We start from the raw sequence: 19320 nt of genomic DNA, 5'->3' as shown, positions 1-19320 counted from the left end.
GAAATCAATTGTTGAGTCACACATTGAGCGGTAGATCGACATCGCGCAGTCGTAATCTCGTTAGGCCGTCGTCTTCCGGGCTTGTGTAAGTATACGCATGTGAGATGTATGCTATGACTCATTGTCGCGATGCAATGAAACAATGAACCGATTTCTTTTAGGACGTGCCGAAGTGAAAATAATCGCATGAGAGTACCATCCTGTCAGTGTATCGTTGCGGCAAGGGACGATGATAGTGACATGCGAAATTGTCTCCTTAAAATCGAGGTAAAACAACATTCGACAACTCGAAATATTTGCACACATTTAGTTTTTCCCCATATTATCTCATTTATTTTATTCAGCAGTTAAGTGTTTTAAATAAATAAAATAAAAGAAATTTATATAGGATGATAGATGGAAAATAGCAAAAGAGATAAAAATTAAATACTACCCACATATAAGTTATTTTGCGATTTTATGCCCAGGTGATTAGAATTTCGCAAATATGTAAAGTTATTAATATGTTATGCGCCATAATTTCCACCTAGTGTTCAACCTTTCTTCGTAGAAACTCGAGGCGCAGAAGAAAGATATGACATGTCGTATAACAGAGTTAGAGAAAGAGCTGACGCTTTCGACTAGTACTCAAAGGGAAAAGGTAGCGGAAAATGTGGAGTATATACGAGTCTGGCGACAGATGAAGCAGTTAAATGATAAACTAATATCAGCCCAAGACAAAAACACCTCGCTGACCATTGAAATTAACGACTTGAAAATGTCTCTTCAACAAACCTCGAAGTATATATTCATTAACTCTCTCTCAAATATATAAGTCGTATTATATTACAGTCAGAGCTCCTTATTCGCGGGGAATTCCGAGGTTACAAATTTTTATTCCACAACTACTGAAAATATCGCGAATTGTGAACCTAAATAAAAAGCTTTAATTGTACTAAATTAAAAAAATTTTTTAATGTATGAAATTGAATACATATTATATATTTTAATTAAATATTATGTACTTTCTCTCTAAATTATGCTTCTTGTCGAATATAATACATTTTGAACACACATATGTATTTAAAATTTAAATATTACAATAAAAATATTTTTTGTCAAGAATGAGGTTGTTTATAATTTAAAAATTTATGATTTTTCTAGGAATAATCAAGAGATTGCGGCTGTGCTTACGTCAGAGAGGACGCGCATAGCAGAGATTGATCATCAGATGTTAAAGGCGAAGAGTTCACAGCTCACTTTACGCGAGAAGGATGAACAGATACGGGATTATATGAGTGAAATTAAAATATTGCAACAACATAATAATGAGCTTATGGCGCTTACTTCGAAATACAGTCAAGTCGAATTCGAGAATGTGGAATTAAAAAAACAGCTTTCTTTAAGTGCTCAGGATCAACAAACCTTGAAAATTGCATTCAGTAACGAGCAAGCGACCATTGTAGCGTTAAAGGCAACAAATGAGCGATTGCTCGTAAAACTTCAAGAATTACAGACAAATATAGATACCTTGACGGTACAAGTAGGGGTTAGTATATATTTGTATATATATTTTAGAAGTTGTCTATAAAAAGTACTTGAATGAGTTCTAATTTTGTAATATTTTTAGTCTTTTCATAAGCAAAAGTGTGACGCTGTTGTCTCAAAAATGTCCCTATCATCGGATTGCAATGTAAAGCAATGCATGAAATGTTGCGAGATGTACGACAAAATTATGCAGTTGGAGAAACCTGTTAGTATCACGCGAGAGAGTTTATTATTCGCGGATAAATCAGTACAAACAGTAATAATCACTACCAGCATAAAAGAACAGAGTACAATGACGAAAAGTGAAGAGAAGAAAAAAATTGAGAAGAAGGGATCGTCGCAGTCGTTGAAAGAATGGAAGACGAATCCAGAAACAAATGTCACGAATGTTTTATCCCGTGAAAAAATATTAAAGCTGTTGGATCAGGCACAAATTAACACACCTCTTGACGCGTCGAGAATTACTCCAAGGGAAGAATATACGGGTATTTTGGACATAGCTCAGAGGCACAGGCAAGTCGTACCTCTCGAGAAGCTATTGTTCGGTGATTCTAATTATTGACAGAGACTTTACCGTTTAGTATTATTGGCTTTTTATTATTATTTTCTTCAGTGATAAAATTTCGCAAACTCATTACAGATGTAATGGCAGTATTTATGATAATAAGAATCGATATTAAAAATAGATAATTATGAAATATAATTATAGAATTAAAATAAATAGTACTAAAAACGTTCGTAAGAACAGATATATAATTATACTTAATTTTCTTTAGCTTAAATTATAAAATTGTAAGCTAGGAATTTTTTTGTAACATCAACTAACAAATATGTATATTATAAATTCAAGTATGGGAAAAATATAAATATAAATATAGAATTTATTGCTATATACAGAACAAACATCTGACAAAAAAGATTGGTTAAATGTTCTATATTGTGTTAGTGCTTGTATGTATTATGTGAATAGATATATTTATTTTTTAACTTTCTCTGGATATTTTCTTAATTTATAACAACTATATAATATAATAATTAACATTTTACATTTTGTATTTGTTGTATCGTAGATTATAGGGAAATCAATAATTTGTGTATTGCACAAAACCTTATGTGTTCAAAAAGTTAAAAAGTAATTTAATATTCTAGAAAAGTATATAGGACATTTTATATATTCTATTTATAAATAAATATATGATTATAATAGCGTTTTATATAATATTTACTGTAATTTTGTTATAATTATTTTTTTATCATCACATTATACACTATATAAATTTTTATTTATAATACTATGTAAAAGATGGGGCATCATATATAATATCATGAGTATTTATTACAGTGTTGGAGAAATATCTTCTCGATTACTTCATGACGAATCAAATCCTGAGTGTTCACGAAAAAGGCTCGCGGAGAATCCGAACGTAGCATTAAATCAAATGTTTCTGACTCGACTATTCGACGTTTTGCAAGAGTATATACCGTTTAGCAATCCTGAAGAAAAAACCTTTACAAGCCATCAAGTTTCTACGATCAAGAATCCGCTTGATGTTAACAATAATATTTCTGTGATAACTACTCGTGGTATTAAGCAAAGCCGTCTTCGTTCAGACGCAGTGAAAAAATTCGGTAATGATAATTGTGTAAGAATAATTGATAGAAATTATATCGTATGCATTGACAAATATATCTACGGAAGCGAAAAAATGAATGATATTTTATCCGCAATAAAAATAAAAGTTGTAACGCGAAATTTAGATTCCGATCCTCATTGTACGACCTGTGCTCCTCAATTAACCGCCGTTGACACCGAGGATTACAGAAATATTACATGTGGAAAGAAATCTGCAACTGTCTTAGTGAAAGATACCGGTTCATCGATGAAAAGTCCGTTTGATATTAAATTCTTTCCTATGATTCACGAAAAAGTACTAAGAAAATCATCATATCGCGATATCAGTAAAGACTTCTGTGTAAGCTAGTGCAAAGTGTTTTCCCAGTAAAATGTAAAATTGTTCAGTATATAGCGTAACGTGCGTCAATGGTTTTCCTTCAGGCAGAAAAAACGATAAAAAAACTGAAGAGACTAAAGTCACCGCACTATCCCAGATGTAATTTAACGTGTCACATGCGCGAAACGAAGGACCCATGTCTGGAAGAGAAGCAGAAAATACCTTGTGAAATCGAATGTCTAAATGACTGTATGAAATTATCACCGTGTCCGACGAAGTGCTTTCCTCTATTAATTACCGATAGGCAAGGTCTCATAGAGATTCACATTTCGCGACTGCAACTTTCAACATCGGTTAGTATCACAAGTAAAACGACATCAAAATTTGCCAAGAAATTATATATAAAATAATACGTATCAAATAAAATAATAAACTTGGATTTTATTTTACGTCACATCATATTTATGCCCATATATTTTGATGTCGTTGATCACTCATACTATTTATTTTTCCCATAAACAAATGAAATTAATATAGCATATAAAAGCTACAGCCGGATAAGCATCCTAAAAGTGCCGACGAGTTTTTAAATGACATTTGGCCTATCATGTCCTGAAGAAAAGAAAAATAAAAACCAAAAATGACATTTTTCCTGATAACTCAGGAAATAATAAAGTTAATAAGGAGCTTAAATTTTGAGGAAAATTTTTTTTACAATTAGGAAATGACAGGCCAAGTATTATTTGAAAACTCGTCGGGGGCACTTTTTGTATGCTTATCCGGATATAGCCTCATATATAATATTATTAACTTAAAAACTATAAAATATTGTGCGCGATAAAAAATAAAATATTAAAAAAAACTTTATCGGATATATTATATGCATACGCTATATATAACAAGTGCCATTTATTTTTTAACTGAAGAAAATTATTTTATTGTTTTGAAATCGTCAGATCGCGAAAATCCCAGAAGAAGAAGACATATACAATCTTCATATTTATATAAGCTGGGACATTTGGGGTGAAAAGACCGCTTATACGCCGAGAATGAAGTGCCCCAATCTCATATTCAATTCGTCCTCCGTGTATCACATAGCGGATCTCTTTTCCTTCTTCAAGAACGTACTATTAGATTACCTGGTCTTCAGAGTGAATATTGTTCGTCGAAACGATACCAGTTGCACGCTCGCTCGAGCGAAAGTCTCCATCAAGGATATCCTGGATTATCCACAGAACAAGCTACATTACGTTGTACCTGTCAACAGCGTTATTTCTTGCTTCTTCGGCGTCAATTTCGGTCAGCTATCGCTCTGGGTCCGATTGAGCTGCAACGTCGACATGGTCGAAGCCTTTAAAAAGCAATGCGGTATAACAACGATGCGAGAAGCTTTCCGAGGGCCCTCGATAAGACAGAACGCGAATAATATGGAAAAAACTTTTGTTCTACCTCCTCCGCTTAACGCGATCAAGTTCGAAGAAAGTCCAAAGAAACAGGATCAAAAGGATGTCACGAAGCGCGAAGAACCAATAGAGCTACAAACCCAATCGCCAGTAGAAATAAGTAATTTTATAATTGAATAATTAAGAGTTGTATATTTGATTCAAATTTAACTGTGAGAAACTGCGATGATTAAAAACGCAGATTTTGAATATGAAACTGAAAATTCGGAAGAGGAAAATGCTAATTTCAACAACGCGAATAACAATAATAAAGATTTTTCTCCGCTCCGCAATGATACGAATAAAAGATCCGAAGAAGATAAGATTACAGCAAGATGGTAAGATTTCTTTTTTGTTATCTTCTTCTTCTATTTACCAAATCTAATTTGTCATGTTTTGAAATATGACAAGAGAAAATCTTACAGAAAAATAGTATTTTGTATAATTTTATCTTTTTTTTATATATATTATAAAAGTTATATAAATGATTTCAATTAGTCCAGATTCTGATGCACTTATGGATAACGATAACGTCGAGGGGCAGAGAAACGACAAACTGCGGGATTCATCGAGCATGCAGGAGTTTAGGACATTAGTCGGGAATGTAAGATACGTTATGCAATCTTATGAAAAGCTCTCGCGATTGTATAAAAGATAATAAAAACGCACAATTTGGAAATTATCGAGATTCCGGTCCTATTCAGGACATTTCGATGCTCAAAGGAACAAATAGCGTGACCCGTGACTTGGGCGAGGTTCTCTCGGAAAAAAACTGGGAGAGGTATCGGGAGAAGAGCCAGTTGACTTCTGCCAATATAATTAGTAATTAATTACGTCTCCGTATTCGCATATTCATATGCCGATAAAAGTAACGTTCGCTCAACTAGTCGTCCAAAAATATTTGCAGGAGCTAAATCGTTAAATCACGTGGACGGGCAAGATTACCAACATGACACTAGCGTACGAGAGTGTTTCTTAGTTATACTTGCTCAGTTAAACTTAAGATGCTTCGCGAGAAGGATGCTAGATTACGAACATAAGCTTCATGCGAGCATAAGCTTATAAAGCTATTTAAAAAATCTAAAATACATTTTACTGTTATTTCTCTAATTATTTGACGAAAATTAAATTTGAGGTTTATCATTTTTTAAAATTTAATTTAAAAATGATATTTATTTATTAAATAAAATTTATTTATAAAATAACAATAAATTTTGAACTAACAATGAGATTATTAATACTAACATCGCCCTTTTTACGATATTTTACGATACATCTTTAATGAACTTAGTAATTATGTACACTAGCACACTTCTAATGCAGAAGGGTATATCTAAAAGTATCGATATCTAAATATGTATACGTAATATTGTGCGTAACATTATAGTGTACTTTAGCGTAATTATTAAATCTAACTTTTTATTTTTGCTTTTTTCAGAACCCCGAAGAAGATACGATCACCATAGAAATAACGAGCATACAGCTTCTGGACGGAAGTTCTATCATGCAAAATGATGAGATACAATTGCTTTATGTGGAATATTCCTTCCTCGGATATAGCGGCGAAGATATGGAGACTGTTTCCATGAGAAAACCAAAAACAGCTAATCAAGAAATATTTTACAATTATATGAAAAGTAAATTTGTTAATTTATATATAAAGATGAATGTTTTTTAATCAAGAATAAAGGAATAAGTAAATGAATATTGTGATTTTAGAATTTCGAGTAGATGCAAAGACACAGGCTGTAGAGAGAAATATGTTATGCTCCATGTTGACCGAATCTATAAGTCCAAACGTCAAATTTATTGTCATTAGTGAACCACTACCCGAGGAAAGCGAAACTAAAGAATGCGAGGAAGTTGGGTGAGTACTGTGATTTATTTTATTTGTAGTGTTTTTGGATTGTTGTAAAAACGATACATAAAAAAATTCACTTTGAATATGGAAAAATAATTTTAATCTTTCGGTGTGCGCTATAATGTTTAATATTTGATAACTGATCTTTTCTAGTTACGCAAATTTTGATATAAAAAAATACGCACTTGGTAATGGCAGCAGACATGTGTCATTGTCAGTCAAGGATTATCGAAATAGGCAAATTGGTACGCTGAAGGTAATGTATACAAATGTATCATCTTTTCATTAATTATTTAATATCGATTATTAAATGTCAAAGTTTATTACAGATCGTTGTGTCGGGTTATGATGTCATTCGACAATGTTTATCAGATGTTAAAGCAATTAAGCAGATGTAATAACAAATGGAATATTATAATAAGCATCTGGATTATTATTTTTTTGTTTTGTCCGTGCACACACACACACACACACATACACCAAAGATCAATGTTCTGTCTGAATTAGATAAGAAAATTAAACCTCTAATCAAATTTACAAATAAAAATTTATTTTAGATTGTCTACATATATACTTCCTTAAATTATATTGATATACAATATCAATAAAAGCAATATTGATATAATTATTAATAGGTACTTGAGAAAAATACAAAAAAGTTTGCATTTTTTTAAGTTTACAAAAAAAATTACTAATATAAAAGACTTTGTATCTTTTTTTTAACTAATTGCTTTTCAATCTATTATTATTCTATTAATTCCTGAAGAAAATTTCTTCGTTATTTAAATTTTTTTCTTTCTCTATTTTATTCTATTACAACGTATTATTTCGTTGTAACGTGCTATTGTGCTGTATTGTATTATTCGAGACTATTGTTGCGTTCTCTTTGTCATCTTTTTGAAACAATCGTACGATCTCTCGGTGTTTTCTTTTCATCTCCGATGATAATTTAGTACGGCGAAATATGTCGTTATAAACATTCGTGGATATCTGAAAGTCTTCGCAGTCCAGTGGATTATGAGCGACCGACCAAACTCCTACTATCGTATCGATACCTTGGCATACTCTGCACGCACCTGCGTATCATATCACAGATCTTTGTCTTAATTCTTTAATTAATTTTCCTCGCGCACATAATGTAAAATTATAATTTATTTTCGGACATGCGTCTCGAATACCTGCAAATACCGCCAGAGACTTTGTGCGATTGTTAATGGCGAACAAGGAGAATGGACCACCCACCACGAATGGTGCGTATCCGGTCAAATTCCAGGTGAGATCCAGCAAACTCTGATAAGCAGGCATAGGCGACAATTTGGCGAGAGTCACATTTATGGTGCAATTAGCGACTTTCATGTCGATCCGCACTCCACCCTGCGTGGTTACCCACGATCCCGATATCTTGCAAGGTAAACCTGAATAAAGTTTAATTAATTTTTTATCAAAAATGTACGTATACGTGTGTGTGTATTTAACAATGTTTTTTTAATAAGTATTTTGTCAAATTACTGTGATATTCGAGATAAAATCAATATAAAAGTTTTGTTTTTTCTCTATTGTACTTCAATTGTAATGATTTATGAATTATTTATGAATTGACTTTTCCTTGAAAAAAATTTCGAATAAATATAATATTTAATATAAGTATATTGGCTAATCAAAATTTAAATTAAATTTTTCAAGAATGAAGTTATATACCCGTAATATTAAATATCTTGCAAATTAAACGCTTTGCTAATTAAAATTTAATTTTGCAAAAACGAGAGAAAAAGAGAGAGAGATTCGAATTACATAATAACCTTCTCTTTGTTCGTTCTCAGTCGCTCGATCTGATTTAATCTCCTCCAGTTCGTCGACAATCTTTTCTAATATCCGATTCGCGACTTCCTTGGTTTCGTTTAACGCAGAAATATACGCTCGTCGTGTTTCTTCCGTCGTCTTCGTCGCGGGCGTAAAATCGTCGTATATATCACTATTGGCCAACTCTTCGTTCTTGTCACTCTTGTTTCGTTCGCGGAAAATTCGAGCAGCCGCTTCCTGTTTCGCTTTACGAACTTCCTTAGCCAGTGCTAATTTTTTATCACTCTTATACCGATTGTATCGATTTGATGTGACATCTTTCTCTCGATCAGGAATCAAAATATGCTGCACCGGTTGATTGACGATCGATTGAGAAAGATCCGGAACGTGATCATTAATCTTGTGAGGCTGTCTTGTAGAATAAACATATTCATTGAACTCAGGCCTAACATTTTTTTCCGCGATGTATACGTTCAAGGTACCGGGAACTTTACGAAGGATGTGCGGTGCGTTTACCGAAACTCCTGTCAGACCTCTCGTGTTAGGATAAAGCACCTGCACTTCCTCAGGTTTGCTCATCTCTGATTCAATACTTAAATTCGAATGCAGACGAGGAACATTCAACCTATTCCGTTCCACTTTGCTAGGAATTTGTTCGGCTTTGATTTGTCGATCAAAGATTGTGTTCGCGTTAGTAGTAAGAATTTGCATCCAATCGAGATCAGAATTGATCAAAGTGTCAGTAGAAGAGTCCATTCCATTGGCGAATAATACATTATCTTTAGAAGACCGATCGATATTCGATATTTGAAACTGATTAAACGTCGGATCTTCTTGAGTTTCGTCGGGAATATAATACAAGTTTCCTGGATTGAGTTTCTGATCGATTAGTATCGGAGAGTACGTGGGCACGTGATCGATAGTATTATCTTCTTCTGATTGAGCGATCAGGGAATGACCGCTCTCCCAAGGTTTCAACGAATTATCGTAAATTAAATCCTTGTTGTAGGAATCTTCTACTTTCTTATTCTTTGAGAATTGTCGCTTGAACTGCGGACGATGATGAAACGGATTACTGTTGAAGATAGAACTGCCGTTCGAGATTTGCCTAGCGATTCTATCATTTCCAATCTCCATTTCGTCTCGTTTCAATTGCACGTTAATTGCTTCGGGGTTATTATTGTAATACTTGGAATATTCGATTCCTTGATCCTTTATTCTGGGATTTTTCGTAGTCGTTCGCATTAAGTGTTTTATCCTGCTGTCATGTTTCGATGAAATCGCATCGTCGATTTTCCAATGCCGTCGTTTTGTTTGCGAAGGGTTCACGATGTTATTTTTTAAAGAATGATAGGCATCATTTTCAGTTATAGAATTTCGTTGAATAATATTATTCTTTATTATTGAGTTGCTCGATGTCTCTTTATTTATGACATTTCGCTGGTTTATGTCATTAAGATTAGCAGATGGATTTATTTTTTGTGGCTTTTTCTAAACAATAATGCACAATTATTTATAATTAAATCGAGACTTAAATAGAAGAAAGAACTTCTATGTAGATTATCTTTTAAAGTATTTTGAATTGACAATAATTTTTAAACGGTTTAGTTATGTATCTATTCTTCACGAAATTCACAAATATCTCGAAAAAAATAAAGTTGCTCGAAATGAAATTTACAGACTTGTCTCTTGTGTGACATTTCTTCGTTACAGATTTATAACAAAAAATAGATAATAATACCATAAATAATATAATGATATTTTCCTTACCTTAATATAATTTTGATTGTGTAACCAAGGATGCTTTTTATGTTGTTTTATTGCATGTTTACGTTTATTCCTCGTCTTTTTCCTTTTTCCTTTATGATTCGACTTACTCAGCTTTTTTATATTTATAGCTGGTTTAAACACACTTCCCGTCTCTTTGTGATCTATCAGTAAATTTTTTATCGCTTTAGAATGACTATATCGAGGCTCGCTTAAATTTGCCAACTTTTTTATATTGCGTTGTAATTGTGGTGATTTAAGAGCTTCATTTGCAAATTTCTGTGTCAAGGATTTAGTCCTTTCCTGTTCGGAATCATCAAGCGCAGCTTTCAGATTTATATTTTCGTTAAATTTCTCAGAGTTTTGTTCATCCAAATTCGATCTTTTCATTATTGCTTCTCTTTTGCATACAATGTTGTCTTGCGTGTCAAAAGAATTCTTTGTAGGAGAGATGATTGATTGTTCGGCGCACGCGTTATTGCAAATTATTTCGACTAACAACGGTATAATCATAACGAACCTGTTTAATCGCGAGAAAAAGAGCTTTCATGTATTAATACTCTATTACACAATAAAATTATATCGGCGAATACCTGCCGGAGACAGACGGTGCCAAGTGTACCTGTAGCCTTTGCCTGTGTTCCTGGGTATCATTTACAAAAGCATCTGTCACTTTAACGAGAAAATCCCTCTTTTCTCCTGCCTTTAATCCTAGATTTATATTTTGATCGTAACTCGAGCCTGACGCTTTATCGATGAGAAAATTCACCATCTTTTTTATTCTAACCGTATTTAATCATATTTGACAGATTAAAATTTGAGATCGATAATCGAGATGCGAATAATGCTATTCTTCTCGTTGATCTCGTTTTGTCGTAGATCATCATTAGGTTAAAGGTGTTTTCACACGAAAAAAAAAGCAAACGGCAAGAATTTATTAAATGTAATAATTGAATTGCGATAATAATATATGTTAAACTATTATTTTAATTGTTTATAATATTTTCCAGAATTGCAGCAATGTTTCTTCGAACTAAAATATTACATTGCGTTTGAATTTTGAATCACATTATTTTTCTTACAACAATTAAGCTTTTAGGAACTTTTGCGATTAAATGACTAATTCGCGATGTAATATATGACTCAATACGCAAATAGATCTCATCTCCGTCGCTCCCGATCTAGAAACCGCTCTCTAACGAGACGTCACAGTTGATCAATAGCAGAGAGATTGTAGCCGGTACAACACGGCCTGTGTATTGTGCCAGTCATAGTATCGATTTGGATCCGTAGTGAAATCCCTGGAGGCGTAGGCATCGATTATTATTAGAAGCGGTCGAAACGCGGTCGATCAACTGCGCCACGAATTAGCGCCTCCCATAATAATGGTTTTGTAACATTTGTATTTTCATTTTCGCACTGTGTAAATCGAAATAGCCTCCTGAAAATTAAAATATTCTATGCGGCCTAAATGAAAGAGGAGACGGAATTATTGTCACTTCTCCTCCTCTTTATAGAAATATAAGTTGAAAAATAAAGAAATAAAATCTGAAAAATAAAAAATTAAATTAAAAAATAATTCAAGTTAACTCAGTGATTGTGAATTTACAAAATGAAATCCTACGTATCAAAGATATCATCGAACGATTAAAGGAAAAGGATTGGAAAAGTGATTCAGAGCACCGCGTCGAAGACGCCGTCGATGACGACGAGGAGGTAGAGAATAGAAGAAGAAGAAGAATCGACGCTCGGGCATCGGGACGTGTTGCCGCTGGCATTGGTAGCAGTCTCGAGATAGCCGTCGGCTGGCTTCCTCACCGGCTCGGGCGATTTATTCGGGGATCCCTAGGTGGCCGAAGTGGCGAGCGAGCGACTCGACGACGTCTGGAGACCGGTCCCGAGAAAGATTGTCTTATAGTAAGGAACCGAGCGGTCGTTTTCCTCTTTCATGCACTAAGGCCGATATACAGCCTCCGGGAGAGGGTGGTGGTGAGAGAAAGAGAGAGAGAAAGAGAGAGCCGGAGGCATCTCGGAGGGATCCCGAAGAGGTCAGTACACAGTTTTCTCTTCTTTCTCTTCCCCCGAGGGACGCCTTCGTCTTCTTCCCCTGATCGTTTCTTCCTCTCTGGCTGTCGTTTCGCTCTTCTTTCTCTCGGCCGTCCCGTGTCAGCTCGGCTCGTTGGTGCTATTTTTGCGCGAGTGTGTTGTGCAAGTGTCGAACACGCATTAAGGTGGCGATTTCGACGCAGAGCTCGACAGGTCAGGTCATCGTGTGGGGTATCATCAATCTCATCCCCCTTCCCTCCTCAATCAACCCTCTTGGTTGGACGCGATTCTCCTGTGAGCGTTATGTGTATGTGTATGTTGTATGCAAGAGCAAGAGATTTATAAAATTGTTATATTTTGCTATGAATTGCGCAGGTGCCATCATCATTTATGATTCGATAACTTTCTTTAATTTCTGATGTTATAGAAATACGCGAAAACAATTTGCATCTTACTCGTGACACAGAAAATGAAATTTAGATTGTCGCTAACTAATATTATTTATGAGAACTTTATTAATCTTGAATATAATTATATTTATTTTTATTTTTACTGTACATAATTTTTAAATCCATCGAGACTATAATGTCATGCTGACTCACAATTTAATTGTTGACACATAGCATTTTGCTTATTTTGGAGCAAAAAGATGATTATCGATCACGTATAGCAATTGCCGAAATTGAAGCAATCGACATACATAGTTGTGTCGAGGGTGGCCTAATAATAATATTACGATGCGTGGTCTATTCGTCGAATTCTATCCGACTGTTCTAGATGACAGATATAAAATGCTGACATTTTGCCATGCGGAAGCTCGTAGCAAATATCGCGATGATAGTCCTCTTTGGATTCCGAGCCTCCCAAACCAATGAAAGCATACTAAGTAGATATTTTGCTTGAGCGAGACAGATGCCGATTAATAATGTCGTCAATTAGTAGAGTCTGGAATTCGGTGTCACATCACCGAGTAAACGCCTGTTTGTCCGCTCGACTTTTCGAAACGTCGCACTTAAATAACTTGTACTAGCAAACGACTGGTGTTCCACATCAAGTTTTTTTAGATCAAAAGATATAGGTCCTAGTAATTAAAAATATACAAGGCTTTTGTGTCGAGAAAAAAAGTTTCAATATTCTTTAATGTCAAATCCTAAACGTTTATAGAATTAATTCATTTTTATTAAGTCAACTACTTGATAGAATTATGATTGCAAATTGATTTTTTATTGCATGTATGCATACTATGTATACATACGCATAACGCATGTATATATACTATAATTCTTTCACAATTATGATTAAAGTGATATGAATATTTGTGAAATATGTTTGGCGCCAAAAGGCAAAATAGTGAGACGGCCAACTATGATAATATATACAAGATAATACATACAGAGTGTTTCCATCTATAAATGATTGGACAAATATCTCGCAACTGGTTGAAGTTATAAAACAGTTTAAAAAAAATTTGCACAGTTTTTAATCAGCAACAAAGTGCATGTAAAAAAAATTTTAAGTGTGACTTTTTCGAATTATGAAAGTTATCTTTATTTTTTTAAAAATGAAATCATCCTATTTTTTATAGATTCTTAGATAAGATGATCAAAAATTGAGTATTTTATATTTTAATTGGACATTTAATAAAGATAGAGATATTTTATATTTTAATTTAACGGACTACAAATCGTGCAAATTTCTCTTATTAAATTTTTTTATAACTTCAACCAAGATATTTGCATAGACATTTATGGATGGACACCCTGTATAGCATGAAATTTCTGCCAAATGAAATGCTGCATGGCTCTAGCCTAATGCTCAAGGTGCTCCACAAAATAGCTGCACTATTTTCCTGGCACGGTTTCCCAGAGTCAAGCATCCCAGTGAATCAAACCGTAGGAAGGCCAAGTTTTTAGTTTCGTGTAAACAGAGCTATGTGTGTGTATGTGTATGTATGCAAATAAATTTTAGATTTATTTTGAGAAAAACGCTCAAAGATCGTAATGTAATTAAGTATTACTAGTATCTTGGAAAAGTCAATTTTTATTCTTACATATTTAAAGCAAATGAAAATATAAACATTAGTACAAAGTTTTAAGAATTTTTGTATCTTGTCTCAAATTTTTTTGCGACGAAATTAAATTATAGCATTGTAATTAAATCAATCGATTTAATTAAAAGTTAAAAAGATTATAATATGATTGGATAGAACAATATAGAAAAACTCATTTACTATTATGCAGACGTAATCTATATTTACAATATCTTTCATCTTTAATCAAAACCACTGCCGGTATAATAACCATCTAAACTGCTAATCTTTGATCGCGACCTGCATTCGGAAGTCTCTTCTTATGATAGGGCCATGTGTTTTGGCCATGTGAAACAGCGAATATAACATCCACCAACACAGTGAACCAGAAAATATTCAACGAAAAATCGCGGACGCAAGATTTTCAATTGTTGTGTCATCGATCGTGATTATAATAATAAATACATTAAAAAAATAATTTTACAATATTATAAATATGCATAGAAATTTAAACGATCGATAAACGCAAACTGTGTGCGATATTTAACGTAGAATAATAACAATATATTTTTCGCAAATCGTAATTACTGATTCGGGGTATACGTCACAATTACGTCTTATAAACTTATAAGACGTAGTTTTTTTCAGAGATAATCATTTTATTCGCATTTAGATCTCGCAATCCGATGAGATCCCGGTAATTCGAAAATCGAATGGCGGAAGTGACCCCGATTAGCGGCGAAACAGAAGAAAATGCGGTCAACACCGCGACGAGCCGGCGGAGTCAGCCAATCACGGCAGACGATTGTCGGAAATAGATTTCGAATCTCGAAACTAAAAGGTTGATCCACTGACGTTTATTTTATTCATACGCGCATTACGCACGGTTTATTGTGGTTGTTAAATAATTATGGCATTAACGACAGAATCAAAATCTGTCATAACGTGATTCTCTCTCGTTTTCCTTAGAAATATCTATGCATAATGTCTTCAACTGTAATTAAAAATCTTTTGACTCAATTTAGGATAAATTGAATTTTAATTAAAATATCACAATTAATTAGTCTTCGAGAAATAAATGATCAGAAAAAATGTGAGACGTTCTAATTTAACTATTTATATTTTTTATTTTGTGTCATGTTATTGCACAGATTTCCATCAAGATAAATTGAAATAGCTATTTGTATGATATATGTAGATAAACTTTTCGTCTCTAAAACACGCATATATAGTTGACATTTAGCTGGCAACTAACTCGCGAATTTTATTACATATTTCGTCATCTTAAATGCGGATTTAAACAGATATCTGGCAGCGCGATGGATGATAACTTTCTAAGATCTTTTGTGGATAAATTCGTCAAGTTTCTCGGCTCTTTGATGTAGATAAGTTACCTACTGCTCAAGAAAGAGGAAACTTTAAGAATTGCACTTTAGTTCCACCGAGCCTCGTATTTATTTTGAAAAATATTAATTTGATACTTGAATTTATATTTTTGTTACCATTATTGCTCCGAGTATAACAATGATAACATTAAGATCTTTTTATATACATATAAAGTAAGATAAATTAATTTTTATACGCTTTATTTCATTTTCACATTTATATGTAAGCTTTATTTTTTATTATTTTCATTATTATTATATTTATACCTTTAGCGCCAGGAATGTGTTTTCTCAGATTTGAGAATAAAATATATGATTTGAATGCGCTTCAAAAATGCCTAAATACTTTAAAGAAAATTCATTCTTGATACGATATATATATGTATAAAAGATTTATCATTAATAATTATTGAAATAATAATTTATACTTGTTATATAATATCTATTGATATATCTTATTATTAAGAATACAGAAGCAGAATTGATTTTGACAAAGCTGAAATCATATTTCAGCTTTATTCTTATTTGTTTCAGACCAATAATGTAACATTGAACACAACGAAATGGCATTCAATTCGCGAGCGAGTACCACATCTAAAAGAAAGAAAGGTAAATATATTAATTTTGCTTTTACTGGAAATTGTTAATTGCTCGATAATTAAAAATGTCTTACTTTTCTTTAACTTTAATTATTATTAAGCACCCAACAAATAAATTTTAAACGTACACATATTTCAAATTTAGCATGTCGAGAATTTCGAACATGTCATGCAATAAATGTCAAGTTTGAATTTTCGTTGCTTTAAGTATTAGTTTCCGACGATTTACTCAATCATGAAAGAATTGATATCTCTATTTTTTATTATTGTTTATACAGAATTTTTACTGGAGGCATCATCTCGTACCATTACCAGTGGAACGACAATTCAACGAGAAGTAACCGCAAGTGTACACTTAAGGAGCAAGGTGAGTAATAATCATTTCTCGAAAACATTAAGATGAAAATTATAAAAAATATAATTAAAAAAAAGACAATGTCTAAATTAATTGATTAATATTAGCTTGTTAATTAGTCAATATTAAAGAACTTCGATTTAGTTACATAATAAAAAATTTTTTATACGATGTACCACGCGATATGTCTGGAATTAGAATAAATAATATTTGTTACAGTGAACAATGTTATATTTGATGGAATATCTTGTAAAACATGTAAAGTACAAAATGTCTTTGAACAACTGCCCAAAAACAACAAATAACGTATATCTCAATGTTAGTGATGATTGATGCTATTAAATGAATAAAGCTCGTTTAATTTTCAAGTTACTCTGTACCTATGTACATAGGAAAAATTATACATCACAGAATATTATATATGTATATACTCAAAATTTATACCATTATTATTGATGTTTTATACAGACAGGTTTTGAAACATATTTCAATAAGCACGTTTTAGCTCTTTAATTAAATTTTGTGACGACCATTTTCAATTATTAATCAATCGTAAATTAAATTTACAAAATGTGTCAAAAAAGATAACAAAAAATTATAAAATAAAGAATGTATATTAATTACATTAGTAATATTTGTCAACAATAATCACATTCTTTTAAAGAGTAATTTGTCATAGACAAATAATTAATTTCCAAGTACTTTTTAAAACAAGAAATAATTTTTTTCCAAATTATATCTATAAAGAATTAGTGTATAAAAAACAATGTACTTGGAGCTTTCTTTAACTACAAGCGTTCCATTTAGCACACACGTTTGACGCGTCCTTGACAACGGCAGCATCTTTTTTGACATGTCGGGTCGGAGCAGTGGAAAAATCTGCGAACCACTGTAATCGAGGGGAAACTGGGGAGACGGGGTACATGACAGAAGTAGATGGAATACCTGGTTCGTTGCCAGAAGCCGAAATCTACACACCGCCATTTCGAGCACTCCCGCGATACACGAGCTTTCGTCTTCGCGCGTGTCTTTTTCTTTTTGTTCTCATCGCTCAACTTGTGTGCGTGAGACCTTTTTAATCTATTCTCTTCATCGCATGATGCATGCGAGGGATGTGTTCTGTCGGCGCATTTCATGTTTCTTGGAATAACGCTTCGTTCTCGCGATGCCGCACATCACGACCGCTCCTAGACACCTCGTTTTTCAGATCTAATGGACACCGCTTAATTAATCGTCCAACACCCACATCGCGTGTAATTAGAGAAGGATTCTGATCTTAATTTGTCGTCTATGTCTAGCGCGATATAAGATGCAATAAGGAACCACAACTATATGAATGACAGATAATTGGTACAAAGCGATCTGAGAGAGACAACTTATTATTATTATTGTTAATTGCGTCGTCGAGATTGAGAATAAACGGGGCGTTATATTGAATACCAGATAATTTAATTGAATTATATTTTAGTTAATTTTTTAATCAAATTATAATTAATTTTCTAATAATTGTTAAATAATTAATTTAAAGGAAAATCAAGCAAACAAGTTTCAAATTTCTAAATTTTTTTTTGAAAATACTTGATATTTATTCGGTTTTTTCAATTATCACTCTTTGCAATATAGCACATGTTCCTAAAAGACATTTAAAAAACGACTTAAAGACGTCTTATTGCTTTTTAGACATCTTTAAAATGGCTTTTAGCTGTTGGAAAGAAGATAAAATATGACAGGTGTCTCATTGTCAGTCTTGTTCATTTCAGAGAGGAATCATAAAAATTTGTTTAATGGTTTTATATAAATTTACTCCATTTTAAATAATTGCAATAATATGAAAAAAAGAAAATAAATTATTTTTTCAACTTTTCTTTACTGGATTATTTTATAAGTATATAATATGATATAAAAATGATGCATAATATTACTATCATTATATCATATATTTTATTATAATTTTGGATCTGCGTGGATAAGATAGAAGTAAGTAATAAAATTTATTTTTTTTTTATACATACATCTGTTATCTGTTAAAGCTTTCTTTTAACATACAAATTTAATTTCTAATTTCTATCTTACCCCATTTTTAATGAAACGTTGCATTTATGCAGATAAGTTATTTTTAATACGGACCGAGGACAAAGTCCGAGGGATTTATCCGTCGGGTGCGATTGCCCAGTGCGTTGGTGGTTGGTTTTTATTCCCGATTCTATTTTTGTCCTACTTTTCACCACGTATAGCTTCAACAACGACCAGATGCGTTTATCGGTCGTCAGTATGTTATTATGAGCGATCGCGAATTTTGCCTGCGAAATGCTCGCGTCTGGCGCCTCCTTGAATTTTCCGAAATCTTTCTCTCGAGAAAAAAGAGAATACAAGAATATAAAATATATATACGTGTATAATATATACACGCGATTGATATCATTTTTTTACGATTAACCATTTACTTTTGCAATCATACGAGTAATTTCTACAGTCTAAACCTTCTATATATCTTAAATTATTTTCATCAATTGGTATTGTTGGTGAAAAAGATATATAATTATTATATTTATTTTAA

The 19320-nt window shown here is 32.8% G+C and overlaps 3 protein-coding genes across 9 annotated transcripts in view; 2 read left to right on the top strand and 1 right to left on the bottom strand.

The window, feature by feature from the left end:
* The window catches only part of LOC140669278 (uncharacterized), a 10251-nt gene extending 2993 nt beyond the window's left edge, over positions 1–7258 (top strand). The window contains exons 4-14 of the mRNA XM_072898962.1: positions 1–85; positions 162–267; positions 551–780; positions 1144–1528; positions 1610–2040; positions 2870–3500; positions 3584–3832; positions 6360–6558; positions 6641–6788; positions 6936–7038; positions 7112–7258. The exon at positions 1–85 is cut by the window's left edge and continues 25 nt beyond it. Of these exons, the coding sequence (XP_072755063.1) occupies positions 1–85; positions 162–267; positions 551–780; positions 1144–1528; positions 1610–2040; positions 2870–3500; positions 3584–3832; positions 6360–6558; positions 6641–6788; positions 6936–7038; positions 7112–7180 (2636 nt within the window). The 3' untranslated portion in view covers positions 7181–7258. The remainder of the gene's footprint in view (positions 86–161; positions 268–550; positions 781–1143; positions 1529–1609; positions 2041–2869; positions 3501–3583; positions 3833–6359; positions 6559–6640; positions 6789–6935; positions 7039–7111) is intronic.
* A 337-nt stretch (positions 7259–7595) lies between these two features.
* LOC140669396 (uncharacterized) lies at positions 7596–11262 on the bottom strand. Of its 2 annotated transcripts, none has more exons than XM_072899193.1 (5): positions 10943–11262; positions 10353–10869; positions 8582–10073; positions 7961–8197; positions 7596–7858 (listed from the first exon to the last, which is right to left on the bottom strand). In XM_072899193.1, the coding sequence occupies exons 1-5, from the start codon at positions 11119–11121 to the stop codon at positions 7596–7598; spliced, it is 2688 nt and encodes an 895-aa protein (XP_072755294.1). In that variant the 5' UTR covers positions 11122–11262. The 2 variants fall into 2 exon arrangements, with proteins under 2 accessions (XP_072755294.1, XP_072755295.1); XM_072899194.1 differs by having other exon boundaries at positions 10972–11089.
* Positions 11263–12116: 854 nt separating this feature from the next.
* The window catches only part of Obsc (Obscurin), a 48326-nt gene continuing 41122 nt past the window's right edge, over positions 12117–19320 (top strand). For 2 of the 6 annotated variants that reach the window (XM_072898950.1, XM_072898944.1), the window contains exons 1-3: positions 12126–12397; positions 16344–16418; positions 16687–16775. In XM_072898950.1, the coding sequence (XP_072755051.1) occupies positions 16373–16418; positions 16687–16775 (135 nt within the window). In that variant the 5' untranslated portion in view covers positions 12126–12397; positions 16344–16372. Of the gene's footprint in view, positions 12398–12443; positions 12703–16343; positions 16419–16686; positions 16776–19320 lie in introns of those variants that run through there. The other 4 variants (XM_072898946.1, XM_072898949.1, XM_072898945.1 and 1 more) reach the window with 4 other exon arrangements.

This window comes from Anoplolepis gracilipes, chromosome 9, assembly GCF_047496725.1.
Source record: "Anoplolepis gracilipes chromosome 9, ASM4749672v1, whole genome shotgun sequence".
Lineage (NCBI taxonomy): Eukaryota > Metazoa > Arthropoda > Insecta > Hymenoptera > Formicidae > Anoplolepis > Anoplolepis gracilipes.
This window is presented reverse-complemented; position numbering and strand designations above follow the sequence as displayed.